Genomic DNA, 26,109 nt, shown 5'->3' with positions numbered 1-26,109 from the left:
GTCTCAAAGACTTATTTATACATGTTTTTTTATGCTAGAGCAAACAGAAGGCTTGATGCAGCCTCTCAGCTGCACAAAAACGGTTGAAGCAATGGTAGTTATTACAAAAACGGCCAGCAGGTGACAGCAGATTAGAGATCAACTTGGGCCATGTTGAAAACAAGCAGATTTTCCTAGTTATAAGCAGATTTGTGAATAATGATGAAACTTAGCTATATTCTAATGATAATTGCTGCAAAATGGAAACAGATAGAAATATATTTATTTATATATAAGAGACTCTAATCTTTATTTTGGTAGGTTCCATGTTTTTATAGAATACAATATTCTGCGGGCCTTGCAAAATCAGTCAAAATACATTAAAACAGCCGGGAGCGAAGGGGATTGCTTCAGTGAAAATGGCTGGGAGTGAACAAGTTAAAGACATGATATGCATATATTTGTGAGGTTTACATCTTTAAAATCTTTTCATGACATGCATAAATTCTATTCAATGCAACCTATTTATTTTCATGTTTTTTTTTTCTCTGCTATCATATATCTTTGCATACTTACCTCAACTCACCACCTCCCCAAAATCAGATACAATGGCAAATTTAATATGCTAAAGAAGCTAATTTATTATACTGTAATTGATAAGAATGATAGACTGGTTGCTGGGCACCCGCCATCCACATCACAGTTTGCGATTATCCATCCATCCATCAATCATCTACCGCTTATCCGGGGTCGGGTCGCGGGGGCAGCAACTTTAGCAGGGAAGCCCAGACTTCCCTCTCCCCAGCCACTTCAACCAGCTCCTTCGACGGGATCCCAAAGCGTTCCCACGCCAGTCCGAGAGACATAGTCTCTCCAGCGTGTCCTGGGTCGTCCCCGGTGCCTCCCGCCGTTGGGACGTGCCCGGAACACCTCTCCAGGGAGGCGTCCAGGAGGCATCTGAGCCAGATATCCGAGCCACCTCAACTGGTTCCTCTCAACGCGGAGGAGTACCGGCTTGACACTGAGTCCCTCCCGGATGACCGAGCTTCTCACCCTATCTCTAAGGGAGAGCCCGGACACCCTGCGGAGGAAGCTCATTTCAGTCAAGATCTTGTTCTTTCGGTCACGACCCACAGCTCGTGACCATAGGTGAGGGTAAGAACCTAGATCAAACGGCAAATCGAGAGCTTTGCCTTTCGACTCAGCTCCTTCTTCACCACCACGGCCCAATATTGAGTCCGCATCACTGCAGACGGTGCACCGATCCGCCTGTCGATCTCCAACCTACCCTTACTCGTGAACAAGACACCATGATACTTGAACTCCTCTACTTGGGGCAGGATCTCATCCCTGATCTGGAGAGGGCACTCCACCATAGTCTCGGATTTGGAGGTGCAGATTTTTATCCCAACCGTTTCACGCTCGGCTGCGAACCGCTCCAGTGAGAGTTGGAGATCACGGCTTGAAGAAGTCAACAGCACTACATCATCTGCAAAAAGCGATGTTGTAGAGGCGTGTCAACCACAACAGCCCCATAACATCCAGAACCTTTAAGAACTCCGGGGGCCTTGCCACCGAGGAGCTTTCCAACCACTTCAGTGACTTCGACCCCAGAGATAGGGGAGCCCACCCCGGAGTCCCTAGACCCTGCATAGGAAGACGTGTCAGTGGAATTGAGGAGGTCTTCGAAGTATTCTCCCCACTGATTCACGACGTCCCGAGTCGAGGTCTCCACTGTACACAGTGTTAATGGTGCACTGCTTTCCTCTCGAATGATGAACCAGAATTTCTTCAAAGTCGTCCGGAAGTCGTTTTCCATGGCCTCACCGAACTCCTCCCATGTCCGAGTTTCTGCCTCAGCGACCGCCAAAGCTACATTCCGCATGACCAGCCGGTACCTGTCAGCTGCCTCGAGAGTAACACAGGCCAAAAAGGCCCAATAGGACTCCTTCTTCAGCTTGACGGCACCCCTTACTGCTGGTGTCCAACAGCGGGTTCGAGGATTGCCGCCACGATAGCCACCAACCACCTTACGGCCACAGCTCCGATCAGCCGCCTCAACAATGGAGGCGTGGAACATGGTCCACTCTGACTCAATTTCCCCCGCCTGCAGGAGGTCGGTATTGAAACTCTTTCTGACAGGGGATTCTGACAGACGTTCCCAGCGGACCTTCACAATACGTGAACCTGTGTGTGGAGGCGAGTCCGACTATATCTAGTCAGAACTTCTCGGCCTCGCACACCAGCCAGAAAGGTGACATTCCATGTCTCCAGAACTAGCTTCAGTATCCGGGGGTCGGACCGCCAAGGCCCCCGCCTCTGGCTGCCACTCAGCTCACTGCGCACCCGACCCCTTCGGCACCTCCCACAGGTGGTGAGTCCATGGGAAGGGAGACCCACGTTGCTTTTTCGATCTGTGCTCGGTCGGGCCCCATGGAAATAGCCCTTTGAGCCCCGCCCCCAGGCCTGGATCCAAAAGGGGGCCCCAGTGACCCACATCCGGGCAAGGGAAACCGCAACCCAAAATTAACATTCATTATAGGGGTCTTTTGAGGCATGCTTTGTCTGGTCCCTGACCTAGGACCTGTTTGCCATGGGTGAACCTACCAGGGGCATGAAGCCCCAGACAACATAGCTCCTAGGCTCATTGGGACACGCAAACCCTATTATATATAAATATATCCATCCATCCATTTTCTCAACCGCTTGTCCTCACAAGGGTCGCGGGGGGCGCTGGAGCCTATCCCAGCTGGCTTCGGGCAGTAGGCGGGGTACACCCTGAACTGGTTGCCAGCCAATCGCAGTATATATATATATATATATATCTGTGGGTTTAATAAACGTGCCTATATACCATTCAAAAACGACCGCTTAGCACAAAAGCTCTTCAAAAACACCAAAAAAACATGACGTACTTTAGATAAATATTAACTATTGAGAATAACAACTCGCAAGGAGCAGGATTGTTTCTGAAGCGGAGGAATTATTTCACTAAGCCATCTGTTTCAAGCTCAATAACAACAATTTGCACAGAACATGCTCAAGCTACATAACAGTTCAGATTGGTAGCGAGTAGTGAGTCAGGTGTTGATGCACATTAACGCACTCTGATGTGCGTCTCACTGATGGCTGTGCAGTTATGCCTAATGAAGCTCACAATGTGCATTTAGGATGGATTCAATGTCATTAGAGCCACCCCGATGTGGTTAATGATGACATGATGAAGTCCTCACGCCCACATACACTCACATGCCACAGCATTAGGTGCATTTGCACTCAATAGCTTTATCACAAATGGCATCCTTATAAATACTGTAATCATGACACCTCAGTGTTTGCGCTGTGTGGTAAACGATGTACTGTATGCCAACTAAATTATTGTGGAGTTCCTTCCTGTGAAGCACTGTATTTGCTTTTTGCCCTCACCTGTGTGAATTTACTCAGCGATTCTACAGTAAAGATGTATTGAAAAGGGGCAACACATAAAGGTCAGTCCCCTTTGCCACCATTGTGAGCTGCGACAGTAATACATTTGGACTGACACACACCATTCCTTAGTGAGCTGAAATAAATGGCCATTTAGAAGTCAATGCACCATACACATTTGACTGCATCAATGGGAGCAGAATTCAAGGCGCGTTCAGCATGTAATGGCTGTTCTGTGTTGTATGTGAGTCACCGCTGGAGTGTTCAGGACATTATTAAATGAAGCACATAGATGATGAATTTACCTGTGTGCATGGGTGAGATTGCATTCTTTTATTACTCATTTCCATATTCATGTGGAAGCAATTGAAGCACAAAACAATAGATAGCATTTGAAGCTGCGCTATGTAGACGTTTGCACAAAAATATCTTTACAATAGCCTTTTTATTGGACCATTTATGAGCAAGAAACACACCCAACAGGTAGCTTGAGGGAAAATGCTGTTACAAATCCTCAAGGTCGTTTGATAGATCGAGACTTAAATACCAAGAAATAGCAATAGCCAAACCCAAATTGTTTCCGTTTGTAGCAAAAATAAAGGAATTGACTGCATGGGTCCAATACTTCTTGAAAAGAGTACATGTTGATTTATATACGATGGACACACATAATTCCATCAATTACGTCATTTCACAATGCGTCTTCAGAGCTTTATGTCTGACTCTTCCTCCCATGCAGGCACATTCTTTCAGTTTGCTCTTAGTGTCATTTGTCGATCTTTGGCTCTGTTTTTCACACTATCCAGTCCAGTGGGTTAACAGCATTTGTCGAACTTAAATCAAACGTGTTCTCTTCTCTCAACAGGAGTGTTGTTGATCAGTTAAAGCGATGTCAGTGTGCAGGCTTTCCTTTATCCGAACTGCCAGAAAAACACAAAACCTGTCTTGCGGCCCCACTAAAGCCACACCAAAGAGGTATGCATATACAGCACTTCATACTTTTATTAGACCACCACCCATGCAAGATTTATATCCAGTTTTTCTAAGTGAACAGGAATGTTAGTGATAAATGACTCTTTCCTGTCAAAATGGTAAAATGGCTCACTGGAATTGAAAGAAAGTAGTGGTAGTCTCATAAATTTAGGCAAGCACTCCTCATAACATAATAAATCTCCAGGGATGGACTTTTATAATAATCTGCATAAGAAAGATTAGTGTTTCATTTAAAGGGTTATTAACTCATTCAAACCCATAAATACGTTTTTTAATATTTTGTCTTTCACTCCCCAAAACGTATTTATATGCTTTTTATGTTGTTTTTTAATGCAAAAGCATACAGACAGCTTTGATGCAGCTTCTGAACTGAAGACGCTGCTTAAAGCAATGGTAGTTATTACAAAAAGTGGCCAGCAGGTGGCAGCAGAGTATAAGAGCTCAACCACGGCCATGTTGCAAACAAGCTTATTTCCCCACAGTTCTAAACAGATTTGTGAATGATGAAACTTCTAATGCTCATTGCTGCAAAATGGAAACTGTTACTACTATGCTTTTTTCCTGATGAAAGAAGGGTCTCTAATCTTTCTTTTGGTAGGTTCCATGTTTTTTTTTATAGCAATAGGACTATTCTGTGGGCCTTGCAAAATCTGTCAAAATCCAGTAAAAGAGCCAGGAGCGAAGGGAGTTGCTTCAGCGTAAATGACTGGGAGTGAATGAGTCAAGTCAATCCAAAAAAGATCTTTACAATACTGCTCTACACGCCTTCACTAGTCTAAATATGGCATTCTGATTAGTATCATTTGTGGAATATGAGTTAAGCAGCAAAATTCACCCAGGGGCAGCCATTTTGCCACTTGCTGTTAACTGAAAATGACATCAGAATTGCTCAGGGCTCAGGTAACGACCAATCACGGCTCACCTGTTTTCTGAGTTCAGTTATGAGACATTCGAAAAACTGAGCCGTAATTGGTCATTACCTGAGCCCTGAGCAATTCTGATGTCATTGTAAGTCGACAGCAAGTGTCAAAATGACCGCCCCCTGAGATGGAGAAAAATGGGTTGATTTTGCTGCTTTATTCATATTCCACCAACGCAACATCAGAAAACAGTGTTTACACTAGTGGGGGCCAATAGTACATATTATTGTCAAGAAGCTTTTTGAGCTGACGTTCCCTTTAATAAATCAGTAAATAACATGAGGATAAGTGAAAAACAGAAATGGACACAATTTTGTTTATTTTCCTGCCAGTCACATGCCCAGAAAGTTACACTTTCATGAACATTAATTTTTATTTTAATAATATGCTGATGCTGGTGCCCTTTCTACAATAATGCTAATAACAAGTGTTGTGCAAGGGCGTTCTTTGTGTGTCCTTGTTGAATTCATATTCTATGTTCTATTCACGCTTTTCTATTAGGAAAAACAACAGGAAAAACAAATTGGATAAAAACAAAATAGATTAAGAGTGAGGAAGGACATGCAGGGGAAATGAAAGGTTGCTTGAAGGAGTGAATTTAAATGAATGCCTTAAGCTATCTTCTGTCGCTCCTGCCTTCTTTGCTTGCTTCCTTTTAACATTTCTTCCTTTTTTCTTTCAGCTGTTGTTATTCCTATCTTGAACCAGGAGCGGACCAAGGCCATTGCTGTCTTACTGGTCAGTCCTTGCTTCCGCAAATCCACAGTATGAAGACTGATAGGATGTCGTTCTTTCCTTATATGTGTGTGTAATGTGTATGTGTGTGGCAGGTGGGCTGCAGTCCTCTCTCTGATCAAGATGAAGCGCATCTTAGCATGCTGGAAAAACATGTACGCTCTTGTTTTGACCTTATTTTTTCCCTGACGCACATTCTGCATATAAACAAGCCTTAACCTTGCACGTACTTTATAAACCCATAAAGCATTTTCCCCATCTCATCAGAAAGTTAATATCACTCGCATCGATCCTTGACTGACCTTTTGATATTGGTGTCATAAGCGTGCGCGCTCATGGATGTGTTTTCGTTCTTACGCGTGACATGGCAGGCCTCGGTGGCGTGCGTCCGCGTCCAGCTTGTTCAGGCGTCCTACCAGAGGCCCCCACTCAGCCCCTCGCCCATTCAGTCCCACAATGCACTGCTGTACCTCAACGTCTCGGACCAGGACTACAGCGAGTTAGACTGCAACATCCTCCAACTTTGTGGTATGTCAACACACACACACACACACACATAGAGCGAGGTGAGCCATGCTAATGGAGTGTGACGTGCTGATTAAGACATCTATGAATTTAGAGCGACTCATTGGCATTGGGAATGTGTGGCAGCTCGGGTGAAAACGGAATGCTTTGCTAAGACAATGTTTATAACCTCATGCATAATGGCACTTGATAATGCAGCTCCTGGATACACAAGCATACATCAGCTTTATTTACTGGTCTCTAATTGACAACAAATGAGAGTTGCCTCGGGGTCTCTTTCCCCAGCCTCTTAGTTTGTCTTCCCGCCTCTCTGCCCAACCTTCACTTCATCCTTCCTTGCAGTCTTCACTTGTCTTGTCTTCATTATTCCAGTATCTGTTTTGCTGGTTCGTGTTCACCGCTCCCTGACCTCTCTGTCACAAAGCATCTCTCCGGGGATTGCTTTCTGTCCGATTGCGCACATGTTCTGCATTCCCGTCTCGGACATTCTTTTTTTGCCCTTGCTCCTCTCTGTTTTACAGTCATCACTCACCCTCTCTGCCCTGTCTCTTAGGTGAGCTTTATGACCTTGATGCAGCGTCTCTCCAGCTCAAAGTCATCAATTATGTAAGTGCTTGACATCAGTCATACACTCCCACATGCATACAACATTATACCTGCCGAACTTGAAAGGAAAGTGTCTGCTTCCTATCTGCACCACAATTTGTAATGATGATAACCCGATTTAATGGTATCCTTTATTACCAGAGTGGATAATATAAATTAATAATGATTCATCAACTCTGTTTGTAGCTGATTTTCATTGTTGTACTTTTAATTAGAACAGCCTTATCTGAGGGCATGGCTAGATAAATGGACAGATATGATATTGCTTTTTAAACCACATATGTTGTTTGGAAAGAAACATGATTTTGCCGTAACTTGAGGAGTAAGCGGTTAAGAAAATGGATGAATGGATGATATGAAATTTGTCACAATACTTACATACAATATCCTATAACATTCATAGAGTAGAATCTTATTTATCCATGAACTGTTCAGTATAATATTTAATATTATTTATATCTATATATTATAAGTATTGTATCGTTGATTTAAGTACAGATTCCTATTTAGTTTTTTGCTTTATTACGAATACTGATATGTTAATATAAAAGATGTCGGATCTTATGTAAAGGGTAAGACTAGATAAATCTGTTTTATCAAATTCTTCCTACCCCCTTTCGAGAATGTCAAAGTATCTATTTGCTTTTATTATATCTTAAAATTCAGTTTGTTTCTTCTTCATTATTATTATTATTGTTGTTAATATTATTATTATTATAAATATTTGTCTTATTTATTTACATGTTCAAAATAAAGATAAAAAAAATAAAAATAACAGTGTGTGCCACATGTAAGTTACAGTAATTTCTGGATTACAAGCCGCTACTTTTTTCACTTGCATTCAACCGTGTGGCTAATACAAAGGTGCGGCTTATCCATCAGATCACAAGGGGGCGCACTACAAAGGAAGTATATATAGTAAATAATGATCTATTGGGTGGATGGACCTTCTCATTGGATTAAAGTATTTGGGAACATGGGGTTAAGGGCCTCATTATATGCGGATACAGCAATGTATTTAGTGTGCTTGCACGTTTGTACACTTGTGTGTTAATGGGGGATGAGTGTGTTGGCTGTGGCTGGCATTTAATCTTGTCCTGCAGCCAGCTCTGTGGATTACAGGAGTGTGAAGAAGAACCACTATTATGAAACCGGAGCGTGTGGGTGGATGTGCGCGCATACAGTATGTGCACCCAAAATACGGTTTGCAACCTCGTTAGGTACGCGGTCTTTGTAATGCTACTAATTATGACAACCCGGTAACTACTCCAGTACAAGAGCTCTTTTTTTTTTTTTTTACTGAGACTACCTTATTGGATCATACTAGATATTATGAATGAACACCTCGCTTCCAGAATTATTCTTTATTAAGGCAGAATCTCCTGTAAGTAGTTCAATAAGAGTTCAATTGTGTTCATCACCTTCTACAGCTCATCAAATGACCATTATACAGTAGTAAGAGGAAAATCAGCAAAGCAGACAAATTGAATCTGATATGCATTTTACGTTTTATGCGTCGACCAAACACATTGCCGCGAGAGTCCATATCAATATTTCTTGTTTCTGTGTCTACATAGCTGCAGCAGCAGACACAGTCGCAATGTTGTTGTCTGCTGTTAGTGTCTGAGGACAACCACCAGCTCTTCTGCCAGGTACGTTCAGAAAAGTAAATATGCGGTTCATAATTAGTTTATAATAATTATTCATTACTATTAAAATCCGATGAAATCCTGCAACCTCCTATTTGTGTGAACTTTAGGTAGTTGGAGACAAAGTTCTGGAGGAGGAGATCAGTTTCCCGGTGAGGCCAGTTCATTAGTGGTGGGAAATCTCGTAGTGTTAATTCTGACAACACATTTCTTCTGATTTAATGCTTAATTATTGATCTGAATAGCTAACCTTTCACAATGTTCCCTCCTGCGTACAGCTGATGTTTGGACGTTTTGGTCAGGTTGTCGAAAAGAAGAAATCAATTACTCTTCAAGACATCAGCGCTGTAAGGGAAATAATCTCTTTGCAACTGTCTATCGGTTTCCGTGTTCATTCAGTGTTTGTACTGATGAAATCGCCCTGTCGCCTGTCAGGAGGAGCGCAGGCAGCTGTCCAGTATGTTGGGCTGTGAGATCTCCTCCATGCTGTGTGTCCCAGTTGTGAGCAGGGCTATGGGCCAAGTGGTGGCTCTGGCATGCGCCTTCAACAAGCAGGGGGGGCAGAGGTATGTTTGACTCACTCAAGATTGGCTCAAGAATGACTCAAGATTATTACTCTACTTGTAATTCAGCTCACCCGCCACCATAACTCATTCACTGCCATTGACGGCTATAGACATCCCCCAAAAATTTGAACTATTTCTATTAGTTTAACATTTTTTCCACTTTTGTTAACAAGAGCATGAAAACCTACAATTTAGAACAGATATAAAATTTGTGATTAATAGTGAGTTAACTAGTGAAGTCATGCGATTAATTACGATTAAAAATTGTAATCGCCTGACGTCCCTAATTTTTAATAATCTTTTCTTTTTTATCGTGTCAGGCGATTTAAATGTTTGATGGTAATTAACTGCATGACTTCAATAGTGAACTCACGATTAATCACAAATTGTATATCTGTTGTAAATGTACAATAAAATAAAATACATTCTAGGTTTTAATACTCTTGTTAACAAAAGTGGGAAAAAATGTTAAACTAATAGAAATAGTTCAAATGAATTTTTGACGCCTATAGCCGTCAATGGCAGTGAATGAGTTAATGAGGAAAAGTGCTATAGAAAAGGAATAGAGAGGTTAGGAATATATGGCAGAGACAGATTTATAAATTCCTATTTGTAACTGGAAATCTTGTACTTTTTAAAGGGGAAGTCAACCTTAAAGATTTCTTGGCAATAATATTTGATATGTGTCCTCACTAGTCTAAACATGGCATTCTGATTAATAATGCATTTGTGGAATATGAGTTATGAAGCAAAATCCAGCCGTTTTTATCCATCTCAGGAGGCGGCTATTTTGCCACTTGCTGCCGACTGAAAATGACATCATTTTCAGCGACCAATCACAGCTCACCTGTTTTCTAAAGCTGAGCTGTGATTAGTTGTTACCTGAGACCTGAGCAACATTGATGTCAAGTGGCAAAATGGCTGCCCACTGAGATGGACAAAACAGCTGGATTTTGCTGCTTATGAATGTCCTACAATATTAACCAAAATACTGTATTTAGACCAGTGGGGCTGCATAGAACATATTATCCCCCCCCCCCCCCCCCCCCCCCAAAAAAAAAAGAGTTCACTTCCTAGTTAATTCCAATTAATTCCTGTAAATTGCCATATAGTCAACAATATTCTCATTAAAAGTTGTCCATTTGGACATTTTTCTGAATTTTCCACCTTACTAGAATGGCAACCATTCTTTCGGTTGACATTTTCACTGCTGCTTCTATTAATCCCCCTAACCAGCAGGATGCACTGCACAGCCCACATGAATGGACAGCATCAAGCTGGGTGATATGTGGGCTCACTTTGTGTGTGCGTACGTGTAATTGGCAGGAATCTGACCTCTCCCTATGTGCCAGATCTGCCATCTATATCGGTATCTCCACTTCTGTATCTGTTCTTCTAACTGCAAATTCGCTAAGAGCACATGTACACACACTTGTGTACAGTGCTCGTATTTTATACTCGCACTTGTTCTGCAGCCTGCACTAAAACTAATTTATTGACACCTCATTACTGTAATAAGAGCTGCAGGATTGTGTCAGTAACTGCACACACAACAGGATGAATCTTTTTTCACACCTTCAACATCCTTCCATGTTCTGTGGCGCTTATCGTGTTGAAGGTTGCAGGGAAATGGAGAAATAAAGATAAATCAATAAATACATTTTGGTAGTCCTGCCATATTCTTGTCAACTCCGTTTTTGGTGTCATGGTGACAAAGTGTACACAGTCCACATACACACTTGAATCTTGTTTTAGGCACAAGTGCACAGTGCGATGAAGATGGTATTTGAAATGGCGTCTTCATAATCAATATGCAGGATCCAAGGAGTTTGCAAGGTCTAAATGTCATATTGTAGCAGCTCTGCAAGCTTTTAGAGTGAAATTGGTGTTGCAGACCAACTTTGGTTGGGAGTTTTTCTTTTGAACGAATGACAAAGAAAGATTCACAAGCCTTAGAAAATCCCCGGGAGTGCTGCAGCATGCACGTATGCTGTGTACGCGTTCATCGTGTTGTCTTTGTGTGCCATTTTCTTTGTGGGACGTGTACCTGGTGTGCATTTGCGACTTCTTCTGGTCTTTGGAAGCAGAGTCCTGATGGCTTTCAAACCTTTCCATGTACTTCAAGTGTATTTTCTCTAGTGGCAGGGGAAAACAAGGCAATCATACACTTCTTCTTCTTTTTTGTACAAAGAGAGAGAATGAGAGAGAGAAAGACTCAAGAATGTCCGTCACAGAGGGCTTGTGTCTATTATGGGAGTGAACTTCATTTCACTTGTTCAGAGGCCTGTTTTAGGCTGGATATGATTCCTGCCTCCTTTGCAGGTTTCCCACGAGGCTCAGTTAAGGGCAAGAAAGGAGCTAAGTCTTTAAAAACTTATATTTGCCCGATAATGTGCCACTGCCCTCTCTAGACAACAAGAGATAACTGCAGGCAATGCTCTCAGAGGTCAAAACCTGTTCGCACATCTTCATTTGTCTGTTTAATACTTCATTTACTACTTAGTGTACACTAGTAAGTATTTTCTCCCATGCCCACTCCATCAATCTGTTAATAATACCACATACATTTAGAATCACAAGAAATAATCATACTGTTGACTTAACACTTCTATTGCATTTTTTTTTTTAATCTCCGTTCATCCTTTTTACTGGCTGTAGTAAATGTGCATGTAATGACAGTTCCCTCGTTCCCGCACAGACACACCGAGGCAGATGAGCACGCCATCCAGCACTGCTTCTGCTACACTTCAACGGTCCTCACCTCAACTTTGGCCTTCCAGAAGGAACAGAAACTGAAAGTAGAGTGCCAGGTAATGCGCCCATGTCTCGTTTGCATGCATTAATATACATGAGCATTCCATCTAAAGAGCTTTTCATGTGTGCTTTTTCTCCAAATAGGCACTCTTGCAAGTGGCCAAGAACCTCTTCACGCACTTGGGTATGATGTTGCGCTGCCTTTCTTTCCTTTTCTATCTTGTCTGTGGTGACAGAGGACATTGCAGAACATTTCAAGTGAATGTCCGGTGTATAAGTTATCGCTTAATGGAACACATGTTGCATGTAATGGAGGAAAATATTAACGACCCCAAAGGTGATTACACCGGGGGCCATACAATTACAAGGTTTTTAAAAGTGAAGGCTTCAGACATTTCGAGCATCAGTACAATTGGTCTTTGCTGAGCCGTCGTGATTGCTGCTACAGTGCATTCGATCCATCTGTCTGTGAAACAAATGGCACCTCTTTGCATAGAGCACTATTAACAATAGGGTTTATCAGCTTGTATAAATGAATCACCGTTACTCGTGGTTCTATCTGTCTTTATTTATCTAGCCCTGTAATTGCCGTAATTTCCCTCCCGTTTTATTTTTATTTCCTCTCATCCTGCCTTTCTTTTATTCTTTCAGACGATGTGTCAGTGCTCTTACAGGAAATTATAGTGGAGGCCAGGAACCTCAGCGGTGCCGAGATGTAAGTCACTATGTGGGGGGACAGTGGGAATGTCTTCATCTCTCTTTTGCAAAATGCTATCTTGCCTCGTTTAATGAGGGTTCAAAATGACCTGAGATGAAACGAAATACATGTCCTTTTGGCGGCTTTGCTTGTGCTGGTTGCCCTTCTCTGGAGCTCTCTGTGTGTCTTTCAGATGTTCGGTGTTCCTGCTGGATCGCCATAGCCACGAGTTGGTGGCCAAAGTGTTTGATGGTGGTGTGGTTAGTGACGAAGAGGTACAGTATGTCTCAATCTGTTACCGTTTTCAAACTCACAGTTACTATATACACTTTGGGGGTGCTTCTATGTGTTGACCTAAATCAATGAAACATGTTTCTATGCATTAAGTGTGACTTCTGCATTTAACTGGATTTGACTTCATTAAATGTATTAAGGAGTGCCCAACCATTTTTTTTCAATCACCGGGGGGTTGGGGAAATGCACAGTCATCCATTTTTGGCAGCAGGTATGTGTATCTGGAGTGCATTCACCAAACTCAGGAATCGAACCAACAGCGTGAGCACGTCTCCGGTTTGGGAGCGCAGAATGCTTCCAGTGAGCTAAAATTCCTGGCCGTCGACATAGCTCAGCACTGTATTTAAATGGACAGGAAGTGAGGTTATACTAACGTAAAAATGTGATCCACTTCTTTCTTTAAAAAAAAAATATTTTTTCGTATATATACAGTATATGACAATAAAAAGTCACACATAGAAATCCCCTCCCAATACCCCTGGTGGTCGACTTGGGAGCAGTCCGCGGTCTACCAGTCGACCGTGATCGACCGGTTGGGCACTCCTGGAATGCTATACTCTAGACATAAAAAGTCTACACACCCTTGTTCAATTGCCAGGTTTCAACACTTTTTTTTCACCATTGAACCTTGTTGCTAGATGCAGAATGGAAATGGCTGAGAACTGTGAAAGAAATGTAACACAGAGTTTCACGTGCGTGTGTGCAGAAGGAATTCCGTATCCCAGCAGATCAGGGTATCGCAGGTCATGTGGCGACCACAGGTCAAATCCTGAACATTAAGGACGCCTACTCCCATCCTCTTTTTTACCGCGGTGTGGACGACAGTACCGGTTTCAGGACTCGCAACATCCTCTGCTTTCCCATCAAAGATGAGACCAACGGTAATGTTTTCTCTGAGATGTGACTTGGAGTTCTCCTTCACCGTCGCACTTACAGGATAGCTATGCTAGCACTTTGAAATGTTACAATCTTTTCCATACTGCCTCATGTTAGTCCAAGGGTAAAGCCAGGATCAGGGATGGGCAAGTTAAATGATGGAGGGAGGCACCATTTTTCATCAGTGCTACTGGGAGGGGCCAGATACAGGAACCATGCACTTCCTAACCACATGTATGATGTATGACAAAAAGGCCATTTTGACTGATATGTGAAACTACGTGCTCTTAATGTAGTTCATTTTTCAGAATATATTTCTCAATGCATGAATAAAAGATACAGCCTTCAACAACTAAGGGTTTGATCAGCCAAAGAATAACCACATACTGTGATCCCCCCCCCTCCCCCCAACGGTGCAAAGGACAGCATGAAAGTGAAGGACAATACAAAACTGCTGAACAGCAAACCAAAATTAAGTGCAAGAACTTATTTTGTGCATTTATTTTTTATTTTATTTTATTTTTTTACAAAAATCAACTCAATCTGCATTTAATTCCAAATCCACAAATGATTGTTAGGCCTACTCACGTTGTAATATATGGCACTATAAGACCCAGTGTAAGCACAATTAGGATATGTCTGCCTTCTAGTGGTGACTTGTGATATTACAATGTAAAAGTATACAGTGGACCGCCACACATAATTAAGTTTGAGTTAATTTGAACATGAAAAAGAATAAAAACAAAACAAAAACAATAACAATAATAAACATACTACAACAACAAACTAAAATAAAAAATAACTACAAAACAAGCACACACAAAAAAAAAATAACACACCTAACAAGGATTTTCAATGTTCAAAAGGGAACGGGAAGAAGTCGCAAGACTTATTAAATCCCCTCCCTTCTCCATATTTTCTTAGTTTACATCAATGGTAATTTAAAAAAAAAATTAAAAATACATTTTTACATTACATTTAATTTTACACAAAAAATAGGGGTTTGCTCCCCCCAAAAAACAAAAAATATATATTGAAAAATAATCCACAAGCAAATTAATTTGTGGGTGCTGAACCACGAGTAAAATAAAATACATTAAACGTAAATAAATAAATAAAAATCAAGGGGTCACTCAGTGTGTAGTTACCCATCCCTGGCCTGGATGGAATGTCTTAAATGTAGAATTTCAGAGTTGGGATTTCTGTTTTTGTGGGTGCGGGTGGTTAGGTCCAAATAATACCCATCGTGCACTTATTTACTGGGCAAAATTGGAATAGAGCAAAACACCTACAGGAATTTTAAAAAGACAATATGAAACCGTAAGATACAAAGTTTCTGGAAAGGCTTTTAACAAGATTGTGAAGTCTGTACCGTTTCCATGCATTGTGATAGATACAATGATTTTGCAATGCTCTCTTCCTGCCACTCTCATGTTCTTCCTTATATTCGTCTTCATTAGTAACCATCCTGCTCACCTATGGCCATGCATGTTCATTACCTGACTTTCATCTATTTGCAATCCCCCTCAATATTCCCCAGAGGTGATCGGGGTTGCTGAGTTGGTGAATAAAATGAACGGGCCGTGGTTCAACCGCTTTGATGAGGATCTGGCCACAGCCTTTTCAATCTACTGTGGAATCAGTATTGCCCATGTAAGTCTCTTCTCATTCATCCATCTATTTATTTAACTGTTATTAGGATTTTGGATTCATCTTGTGAGAAATTGCTCATATCCTCTTTGATTGATTCGGTTGTTGGAAATGACTTGCCAGTATTTACACCTTCACCTTGATCATGGCTGTAAATGAGTACTTAGTGCACGTGAGAAAGTCGATATTGTCTGACAAACCAGAATCAGCTCGTAGGGAGCAAAATGCTGAGTCGAGTCGGAGTAGAGAGAGGACCAATGTCTCCGGGGAAATTTGAGGAGATTCCCGTTCGTGATAGAAGCAAGCAGCTTTCACGTTGTAGTGCAGAGGCTTTGTGGGGCTGCCGCAAGCCCATTAAACACAATCTGATGTAGTTGACAAAGATTATGTTGACGACAGTGTTTGCGATAGTAAGGATTAGTAGGGAAAGGCTGCCCCAGCAACAATTTGAGAGTTTTCTTTTTAAGCGTATAGAACATTATTGTAGCATCACCCCGACTTCTGACTCAGATGTGCTAACCAGTGGGCCACCGTGCCACCATCAATTAGATTATCATGAAAAAGTTCCTTTATTTCAGTGGTCCAGTTCACCAAGTGAAATTCCTGCAGTTTTAGTTTCATTGTTGAAATAAATAAAGTTTTCCACCTTAATATTAAAAATTCTTACAGTGTTTGACTTTTAATGACTGCATGTGTTTATGGATGTTCTACAAACTATAGGATTTTTACAGTTCCTATTATATTTAAGACAGCTCAGTGGCCTAGTGGTAGAGTGTCCGCCCTGAGACTGGGAGGTCTCAGCTGCAATCCCTAGCCGGGTCATACTAAAGACTATAAAAAATGGGACCCATTTGCCTCCCTGCTTGACACTCAGCATTGAGGGTTAGAATTGGGGGTTAGATCACAAAATGATTCCCGAGCGCAACTCCTGCTGCTGCTCACCACTCCCTCAGGGGATGGGTCAAATGTGGAGAATGAATTTCGCCCCACCACCAGGTGACAATCACTGCATTAATCATCAAGAGTTACCATGCTGAGGACTGCCCTGAAACGTAAGCATTTTTTAGGTATTTGGGCTTACACGATGGCCGCGGAGCTACAAAGGTGGATTTAGCCATCTAAATGTGAGAATGTATTGTTTTCTATGACTTCTACGTTTGGCACTTGAAGGGAGAGATGGCCGAATACAAAAAAAAAAGAAAAAAGCTTTACATGAATGGGGGAAGAAAAGAGGGTCAAATGGAAGTCCCCTCAAGAAGAATGTTTTTCACAATTTATTAATTCTCACTGTATTGCTGTTGTGATATATTTGGGGAATTACTACTATTTTTTTTTAAGTATCCCTAAGCAATTTCTGTAACTGTGCCCTTAGTCGTTGCTCTACAAGAAGGTCCATGAAGCTCAATTCAGATCTCACCTGGCCAATGAAATGATGAAGTACCACATGAAGGTACACTTAAATTGCATGGCACTCACTCTCACTCACAGGAGAATTAGTCTGAATCTTGTGGCTTTTGACGTAACATCATTCAGTGTGTGTATGCTACAGTTTTCAGAGGACGAGGTGAGCAAACTGCTGGTAGTCGGGATTGAGCCGGTAAAGAAGATCCATCCTTGCTTTGCTGAGTTCACCTACACGCCGCGCTCGCTACCTGATGAGACCACACCTTTGGTAAGCAGAGCAATTCTGGCCATAAGTGAAGGGATGATTGATTGTACAGCAATTGATTTTCTTGTGTGTGTCTGCAGTGTGTCCTCAGCATGTTTGAAGACATGGGTTTCATCAACATTTACAAGATAGACCGTCAGACTCTTGCCAGGTTTGATATTCTCAGCACTCCAAATGCAGTAATTGCTTAGATTTATGCAGCACTTCAAGCAATGCAAATTATTTTAATCTGCACTCTAGGGTAAAAATATCCCAATTATGGGTCACAAATAGACAGATCCTCTACTTGGGTCAATTAGACCCAACTTTGAGTCAAAACCTGGGTCATTTTGTATAAAACAACCCATAAAGGTGGGTCAGATCCTCTACTTGGGTTAATTAGACCCAACTTTGGGTAAAAAATTGGGTCCTTTTGTATAAAACAACCCGTAAAGGTAGGTCGGATCCTCTGTTTGGGTTAATTAGACCCGACTTTGGGTCATTTTGTATAAAACAACCCATAAAGGTGGGTCAGATTTTCTACTTGGGTTAATTAGACCCAACGTTGGGTCAAAACTTGGGTCACTTTGTATAAAACAACCCATAAAGGTGGGTCAGATCCTCTACTTGGGTTAATTAGATCCAACTTTGGGTCAAAAATTGGGTCCTTTTGTATAAAACAACCCATAAAGGTAGGTCAGATCCTCTATTTGGGTTAGTTAGACCCGACTTTGGGTCATTTTGTATAAAACAACCCATAAAGGTGGGTCAGATCCTCTACTTGGGTTAATTAGACCCAACTTTGGGTCAAAATTTGGGTCATGTTGTATAAAACAACCCATAAAGTTTCCTCAGATCCTCTACTTGGGTCAATTTGAACCAACTTTCTGTGTTGTTTTGCACACACACACAAAAAAGGATCATTTTGTATATAACAACCCATAAAGTCGGGTTGGGTCAGATCCTCTATTTGGTTTAACTTGATTCAACTTTGGGTCAAAATTGGGTCATTTTGTATAAAACAACTCAGAACATTGGGTCAAATTAATCAATAGAGTGGATCGGTACATTTTTTATCCAATATTAGGTTACTTTTGACCCAACTTTTTAGAGTGTGTGATTTTGTTTCTTTTTCTTTTTTTATCTAACCATAATGTATTTTCATGTTTCGTGCATAATTATATCTGACACAGATTTAAAAATTCACTAGATTTGGCCAGGTGTTACTTATTGATAGTTGACTGCATTTACTTAATCAACTATAAGGGAAAGTATTAATCAAATAATCTATATGTTTTAGATATATACATACTGTTTTTAATCAGAAGAGATTTTCTTGATGAATATTCTTTTTGACTCATTTGAATAGGTTTTGTCTAATGGTCAAGAAAGGCTACAGGGACCCGCCCTACCACAACTGGATGCACGCATTCTCTGTCTCCCACTTCTGCTACCTGCTCTGCAAAAATCTTGGGCTGCGCAACTACCTCGAGTGAGTCTCCAACCCTGACCCTGAATAAGCCTTCACAGTGATGCCACTTGTTGCCTGTTGTTAATCATCTATTTCCCCTGCTCAATTTTTTTAGGGATATAGAGATTCTAGCTCTCTTTGTGTCCTGCCTGTGCCATGATCTGGACCACCGCGGGACCAACAATTCTTTCCAAGTGGCCTCGGTGAGAACATATGAGTATAACAGGTAGAACAAACGATGTGATGACGCACACGCAGGGTTAAAAGAAGGAGTAGACCTCCCGAGCGTGAGTCATAGAATGAAGTTTCATAATGCATTTCCACTTCTAGGCTAAGAGTGGGAGTAGAAACAAGAAGGGTTTGTCAATGATATCCTGTGGGATTGTGTCTCACCTCCATGGGGCACAAAATGTCATTGCAATTGGAAGCGTGTTTTTCCCCCGGCCACTTGCTATTTCGATATTCATCTTAAAAAAAAAAGGCTCATAGTCCCCAATGAAAGACTTGTTGTTGTTTTCTTTCCTTTTTTTGGGGTGGTGGGCAGAATGCTCTTGTTGCTTTTAAATCAATGCAACATATGCGATGAAAGGCTGTGTTTCATTTGTTGACTGTCTCTATTTTCAGCAATCTGTGCTGGCTGCTCTCTACAGCTCAGAGGGATCTGTGATGGAGGTAAACTCTCAGCGAGACACATCAAATAGCAGGAATGTGTGATATGGAGCCATGTTGTTGGTAACCATTTCAGAGATGGTCCTAAGATTTAGAGAAAAAAAATGAAATCAAATAATAATTCACAACCTAAATGAACAGGAGGAGATGAGACAAGGCAACTTCTGCTCTTTTCAAACTGTTGATGAAAAGGTTTTTTGTATGTTTTCTTGTTCTTAAGTTTACTATTAACAAGTGTGCCTTGTATTGTGTGTCAATCAATTATGATCAAATGTTACTTAAAATAATGTGTGTATAGTGTATAATATTTGGTATGGTTTAATATTTTGACAATTTCCATTATTTGTAATGGGGGGGATCTCCAACAAACTGGAAGTTGAACCCAGCTGTGTGTTTTTGTTATTATGTATATAGTGACACCTAGTGGTCAAAATCATCTTCTGCAGCCATGGTTGTGTTTGTTCTTCTTTTTTTTTTGTCATCTCATTCAGCAACAATGATCCTTTCAGGGATTATTCATTTGTATTTTTTCACCCTGCCAGAGACATCATTTTGCCCAGGCCATCGCCATTCTCAACACTCAAGGCTGCAACATTTTTGAGAAGTTCTCCAGAAAGGTGACATCTAAAAACAATTCCACTTATATGTATCTGTTCTCACTTTTATTAACTTGGTGCGTCATATTTTGCTGACTTCAGGACTACCAGCGCATGCTAGATTTGATGAGGGAAATCATTCTGGCTACAGACCTGGCTCATCACCTTCGCATATTCAAAGACTTACAGAAGATGGCTGATGGTGGGTACCAAATGGTGGGAGATGTGACATCATCAATTATTCATTCATTGTCAAAGTAAACCTTTTTAGCAAGTCTGTGTCTGAATGATTACAAAAAAACACTTCATTAACATGTAAATGAAATGTTTTTATATTATTTCCCAAACTAATACAGTATAGAGTGAGGACCTTTCCTATTAATTTCTACTTGAAGAGGCAGTAACTTCCTGTAGTTTTGCATAATATAATTGGCTATTACCTCTTGACCAGTGGTGTGTTACGAGTGTATGCCATCAATTAAAAGTCATCCAGGCTGAATGTCTACAAAATGGAGTCTATATTGAGCTGTTGCGGATATTAAAGACTTGGACTGACTGCCTGTCAATCATGGACTCACATCGAGCCATACCGATTCTTTCTTGGCATTTTCCAGATAATATGCATAATGTGATATTGCACAGCCTTTAAAGCATTATTGAGATGAATAGACTGTTAGCAATTTTCAAAATTCACTGCATCTCATTTGAATGTTAGTTTTGAAATATGGTGACTTTTTGTGCGTGCGTGTGTGTGTGCGGCTTCAGATGGCTATGATCCAAAAAGCAGTACCCACCGCTCCATGTTGCTGTGCCTGCTGATGACATCATGTGACCTGTCAGACCAAACCAAGGGCTGGAAAACCACTCGCAAGATTGCTGTCAGTTCTTCACCTTGCTAATTTGTAACGAATGCACTGTATTGATGTAAAGAACATCTGTTGACACCATAATTGTTAGCGTAATTTTTAATGACATTGAACTGCCTCTGCAGAGTCCTCAAAGTTAACCAGCAGTACAAAGGAGTGGACAGCAAGTGTTGCTAGCACATTGCTTCAATGTTTTGTTATTTAACATTACTGGGGGAAGTCAACCACCCCAAAAAACATATTGACAATAATATGTTCTAAGCAGCCCCACTATTCTAAATACAGTATTATGGTTAATATTGCGTTAGTGGAATATGAGTTAAGCAGCAAACTCCAGCAGTTTTTATCACTATTAGAAGGCGACCATTTTGCCACTTGCTGTCGAGCATAACAACCAATCACAGCTCAGCTTCAGAAAACAGGTGTGTTGTGATTGGTTGTTACCTGAGCCCTGAGCAACTCAGTTGTCAGCAAGTGGCAAAATGGCCGCCCCCTGAGATGGATAAAATGGCTGGATTTTGCTGCATAAACTCATGTTCCACAAATGTCATGTTTACACTAGTAAAGTCAAATATAACATTGTCAAGAAATGTATAGGGTTGACTTCCTCTTTAAGATTTGCAAGTGCCAAGTGATTATACAGCAACATTAACCTATTTTTGACACAACAGAGAGGATGAACTGCTTAGTTGTATGCAAGCACGTAGTCCTTCATGTCAAGGGAATTGTATGAATGGCAATGCATGTAGGATTATTATTAATCTTATTCTATCCCCTTTTCTACACCAAATCCCTGACCCTGAATCCAAAAATACCTCAAATGTTGGCTTTTATTTGTATTACAGTACCTTACTGTATTATCATGATACACCTAAACCAGCAAAAGCTAAACACCGAAAAGTAGTACTTAACTATTCAATCACGGGACTTTTTGTCATGTAGACTTCATGAAATGTTTCTAAAACATAGATCAAATGATTGATTTGTATCCTTGTGATTGCTTGCTAAAAGGAACAAAAATATGCTGAATAAGCAGTGACATGTCTCTCTGTGTTGTTCACAGGAACTTATCTATAAAGAGTTCTTCTCTCAAGGAGATCTGGTATGTGCCCAGGGACTGTCAAAAAAATTGACATATTTATCAAGTCTTTGCAACCCGTGTGATTCAACACAATAAAATTTGTGTGTGTAGGAAAAAGCCATGGGGAACAGGCCCAGCGAGATGATGGACAGGGAAAAAGCCTACATCCCCGAACTCCAGATCAGCTTCATGGAGCATATCGCCATGCCCATTTACAAGTGTGTACCAAACAAAACTGTACAAGAAGCACTTCATGCACCAACTCACATCATGCACTGTTTCACATCCTGGTCAGGGTCAATGTAGGAATCTCCACCAAAACATAAACGTTATGTTGTGCTGGCATGTACATGTCATTTATTTTTGCCACAGCACTCTTAATAATGCATCATCAGCACATAACAATTGATTTTAGAATTGTGCATTTTTTTAATGTTAATAAAATCAAGAAAGTATTGATAAAACTGGACTAATTTTGCTACTAGCTTGAACTAGACTAATTCTGCTTACTTGTTGGAATGCATGAGCAAATCCAGAAGATATTAAAATATCAACAGGCATTTTTAGTTGGTCAATATACTGGGAGATCAGTGAAACAAATGGCGTGTATGTAATTAAGTGACATGCAGCATCTCGCTCCCCAGTACCAAGCAAGAGCCAAAGTCAAATGTGAACACAAAAGAGCGTTTGTTGCCAAATATCAGGATCATTTCCTCAAAGCTTTTTGGCTGAGATTCATGTTATGTAGTCACCATCTGCCAACACATGAAGCCTATCAATTTGATGATCAGACTGGTTTTGTATTCAAGCCTTGCTGCCCTCAAGTGGCCAAATATATTTATTGCAGGTGCCACACTTGATGGCTGCGCTGTAGTCCATAAACCTGCACAGCATCCAATGCAGCCTATATTTAAAAAATGCTTTATAGCCACTATAAATCTCATAATATTGCATAATATATATCATACTGAGAGCTGTGTAATATTTTCTCCCTCTCATGTTGTACGTAAACGCAATGGTGGGAAGTAATGAAGTACAAATATTTTGTTACAAATTATTTTTATTTTGTATTTATTTATTTTTAGGATTCTGTACTTTATTTTTGGGACATCTTTACTTTTGCACTCTACATTTGAAAATAGATATTTATACTTTCTACCCCTTATTTTGGCAAAATAGTTGTCTTTTTTTTTTCTAATTTCTGTGGATGATGACATCAGAAGTGGGTAGAGTTACCAAACTTAATTGTAGAATAATATGGCTCAAGTAAAAATAAGTAGTTATTCTATTAATTACTACTAATTATGAAAAATGACTTAAGTACTAAGTAACTACAGAGTAACCACTTCTGATGTATTTTTTTTGTTAACCAGCGCATGAAAATTTAACATTGATTTAATGGCATAAAAGTCAAGCTAACACCAGCGAGCGCTTGGTTTAAGAAGCAGCGTCATGTGACAACATTCTTTAAACAGGTATTGTATATAATTGACTGTAATAATGCATTTCTACTTTGTACTTAAAGAAGAAGTCGAGTCAAAAATGTTTTTTAGAATGTGTTCAATGTGCCCCCACTAGTCTAAGCACAGCATACTGATTTTTATTGCGTTTGTGGAATATGAATTAAGTAGACAAAAATCCAACCGTTTTTATTCATCTCAGGGGCGGCCATTTTGCTACTTGCTGTCGACTCGAAATGACATCGCAATTGCTCAGGGCTGAAATGACGACAATCACTGCTGACTTGTTTTCTGAGTTTGCTGAGTGATGCTCACAAACTGAGCTGTGATTGGTCATTCGTTATGTTACCTGAGCCACTGTGATGTCATTTTGTAATTGACAGCTAGTGGCAAAATGGCTGCCCCCTGAAATGCATTTTATCTGGGTGTGCATGAGTACTTTTGCCACCTCTGGCTCAATGATAAAACCAAAATCAAAAAGGTCTCAGTTTGATATTTCCACAAGCACAATAAGTAATCTACTGTTTTGAACACCACTCTGACAGTGTCATCCAAACTATATATTATTTTTATATAGGTAGACTATTGCATCTCAATAGATTGTGCAGTTCCACCTAATGACTAGCAAAGTGCCCACAGAGTGTAGGTAAGGTGTACAAAAGATTCTCCACCATCAAATCAGTCCCAGTATATTCCAAAGTGGACCAATGAAAACACTTTTAATCACGCGAAAGCCTCATTACCTGTTAAAAGTGACATCCTTATTAATTCATTGTGTTCTATTAGGCTGCTGTCGGAACTATTTCCCGGGGCCACGGAGCTCTACGAGAGAGTGGCGGCGAATCGAGAGCAGTGGACCAAAGTGTCCCACAAGTTCACCATCCGGGGGTTGCCTAGCAACAACAGCCTAGACTTCTTGGACCAGGAATATGAGCTACTGCAGTCCCAGGGCGCTTTCGGGAGTGACCACCTCTGCCTTAATGGCTGCCTTGATGATTGTGAAGGAGGGCACGGCCAGTGACATCAGTAGCCCGTCTTAAGAGTCATGCAGTTTTTTTTTGTGGTCCAACAAAGAGGCTGAGGACAACTTTTAGCGGCCTAAAGGAGGAGGGGCCCCACTGCTACTTGTCAGTCACTTTGAAGCTTAGCAGGACGAACAGGACAGGACAGGACAACATTTGCAACAAATGGATGTGAAATGTCTGAAGTGGTTTTGGTGATCACATGCTTCATGTTGCTCGTGTCCCCAGTTCACGAGCGCAGACGGTGGTGCAGTCACAACTGGAACAAGATGTTTTACAAGTTCATACGTGCAGTACTCATCCTGATGATTAAAGATTGTACAAACACATTAGTGACACACATGAACGTGTTTGGGGGGGGGGGGGGGGGTTACGTTGTCATGTAAACATAATACAAAGTGCTTATCATTTGAGTGACATGTTCCATGATTGTGGATATTGATTTGAATAGCTGATTCGTTCACACACTCAACTTAAGAATGCTTGTGATGTCTTTTTCTCTATTAATTTGTTGGAAATGACAATGCAGGCCATGTGTCCATGATGATGAGAATATTTTTGTATCAAATAATTAGAATTATACAGTACAGCATTTCATTCCTGCTTTGCCACAAAAATCCACAAAGGCAATTTGTTTTGACTTCTCAAGCCTTTGGGAAAAAAACTGTTTGACAATCACTCCTCTATATCGTCACATTACTTTTTTTTTTTAAATAATCAAATTCAAACCCACGCCACAACACTTGCCAACTTTTTTGTTACTCTCCTCCCAGAACCACTATCGATGAAAGTGAAGCCCTTTAAACGATCCATCCCACCTGTTGTGTAAATGAGCCATAATTGAGCGTGCTCCACCAAGTGTGTCATATGGATCTGCCTTATTGTGCATCTTTGCTGCCTTTCTTAGAGCTTTTATTATATACCAACTGAAATAAAAGAGCCTGTTTATTATTGTGTGTTTGTTATAGACATAGCTTGACTATCAGTGTGTTGACTGAAGGACCACCACACTCAGACAATGTATATTTGTGAAATAACCTTTGTAAAGACCTCGGCTGTTGTGTCATTTCACCCGTTTGCTACCATTTGGCCAATACTGGCCAAGTGGTGCCAGTATGGCTCGAAAAAAAAAAGGGGGATCAGAGATGTAGCCATCAATGAAAATATTCCCAAAGGAAAAGTTTGAACGTTCTTTTCTTTTTTTTCAGCTCTCAGATTGTGCCTCATTTCCAAACGTTGGGAGTCCTGTGTTAAATGTTGCACCACTTTTACCTTGTTTTAAATAGAAAATGCTGCAGCTTTTTGTGAAGCCAACCACTGAGTTACACAACATAACTATCTAATGGAGAACACTGTATGTAGGCTGTGTGTGTGGGGGGGGGGGGGGGGGGTGCGTGCGTGGATGGGAGAGAGTTCATGACCAAATGAGTGCATGAAAAGTGTGGTTGTGTGGGTAGCAGGGAAAAGAGATTCCAATTAAGCTAGTGCAGTCGAAGTCGAAAGCTTATTTGAAAAATGGTGTTGTTATGTCTGATAATGCCAGTCGGGGTGGCCTAAAGTAAAGAGCAATGCAATCAGGGTGTATACATGTACTATTTGTCTTTCAACGTGTGTCAAATTGGTGTG

The 26,109-nt window shown here is 40.8% G+C and overlaps 1 protein-coding gene across 2 annotated transcripts in view; it reads left to right on the top strand.

The window, feature by feature from the left end:
- Positions 1 to 25,867, top strand: part of pde2a (phosphodiesterase 2A) — a 158,677-nt gene extending 132,810 nt beyond the window's left edge. For both annotated transcript variants that reach the window (XM_086080406.1, XM_086080407.1), the window contains exons 5-31: positions 4,271 to 4,380; positions 6,001 to 6,056; positions 6,149 to 6,208; positions 6,425 to 6,581; positions 7,132 to 7,184; positions 8,762 to 8,836; positions 8,944 to 8,985; positions 9,112 to 9,180; positions 9,269 to 9,399; positions 12,098 to 12,209; positions 12,298 to 12,337; positions 12,805 to 12,868; positions 13,044 to 13,125; positions 13,851 to 14,025; positions 15,561 to 15,673; positions 17,043 to 17,120; positions 17,220 to 17,342; positions 17,420 to 17,490; positions 18,688 to 18,810; positions 18,905 to 18,992; positions 19,414 to 19,461; positions 20,001 to 20,075; positions 20,157 to 20,256; positions 20,820 to 20,932; positions 21,984 to 22,022; positions 22,113 to 22,219; positions 24,248 to 25,867. In XM_086080406.1, coding sequence (XP_085936532.1) covers positions 4,271 to 4,380; positions 6,001 to 6,056; positions 6,149 to 6,208; positions 6,425 to 6,581; positions 7,132 to 7,184; positions 8,762 to 8,836; positions 8,944 to 8,985; positions 9,112 to 9,180; positions 9,269 to 9,399; positions 12,098 to 12,209; positions 12,298 to 12,337; positions 12,805 to 12,868; positions 13,044 to 13,125; positions 13,851 to 14,025; positions 15,561 to 15,673; positions 17,043 to 17,120; positions 17,220 to 17,342; positions 17,420 to 17,490; positions 18,688 to 18,810; positions 18,905 to 18,992; positions 19,414 to 19,461; positions 20,001 to 20,075; positions 20,157 to 20,256; positions 20,820 to 20,932; positions 21,984 to 22,022; positions 22,113 to 22,219; positions 24,248 to 24,482 — 2,539 coding nt within the window. In that variant the 3' untranslated portion in view covers positions 24,483 to 25,867. The remainder of the gene's footprint in view (positions 1 to 4,270; positions 4,381 to 6,000; positions 6,057 to 6,148; positions 6,209 to 6,424; positions 6,582 to 7,131; positions 7,185 to 8,761; positions 8,837 to 8,943; positions 8,986 to 9,111; positions 9,181 to 9,268; positions 9,400 to 12,097; positions 12,210 to 12,297; positions 12,338 to 12,804; positions 12,869 to 13,043; positions 13,126 to 13,850; positions 14,026 to 15,560; positions 15,674 to 17,042; positions 17,121 to 17,219; positions 17,343 to 17,419; positions 17,491 to 18,687; positions 18,811 to 18,904; positions 18,993 to 19,413; positions 19,462 to 20,000; positions 20,076 to 20,156; positions 20,257 to 20,819; positions 20,933 to 21,983; positions 22,023 to 22,112; positions 22,220 to 24,247) is intronic.
- Positions 25,868 to 26,109: the final 242 nt, after the last annotated feature.

The sequence above is a fragment of the Leptonotus elevatus genome, chromosome 7, assembly GCF_054856555.1.
Source record: "Leptonotus elevatus isolate MCC_2025b chromosome 7, RoL_Lele_1.0, whole genome shotgun sequence".
Taxonomy (NCBI): Eukaryota; Metazoa; Chordata; class Actinopteri; order Syngnathiformes; family Syngnathidae; genus Leptonotus; species Leptonotus elevatus.
This window is presented reverse-complemented; position numbering and strand designations above follow the sequence as displayed.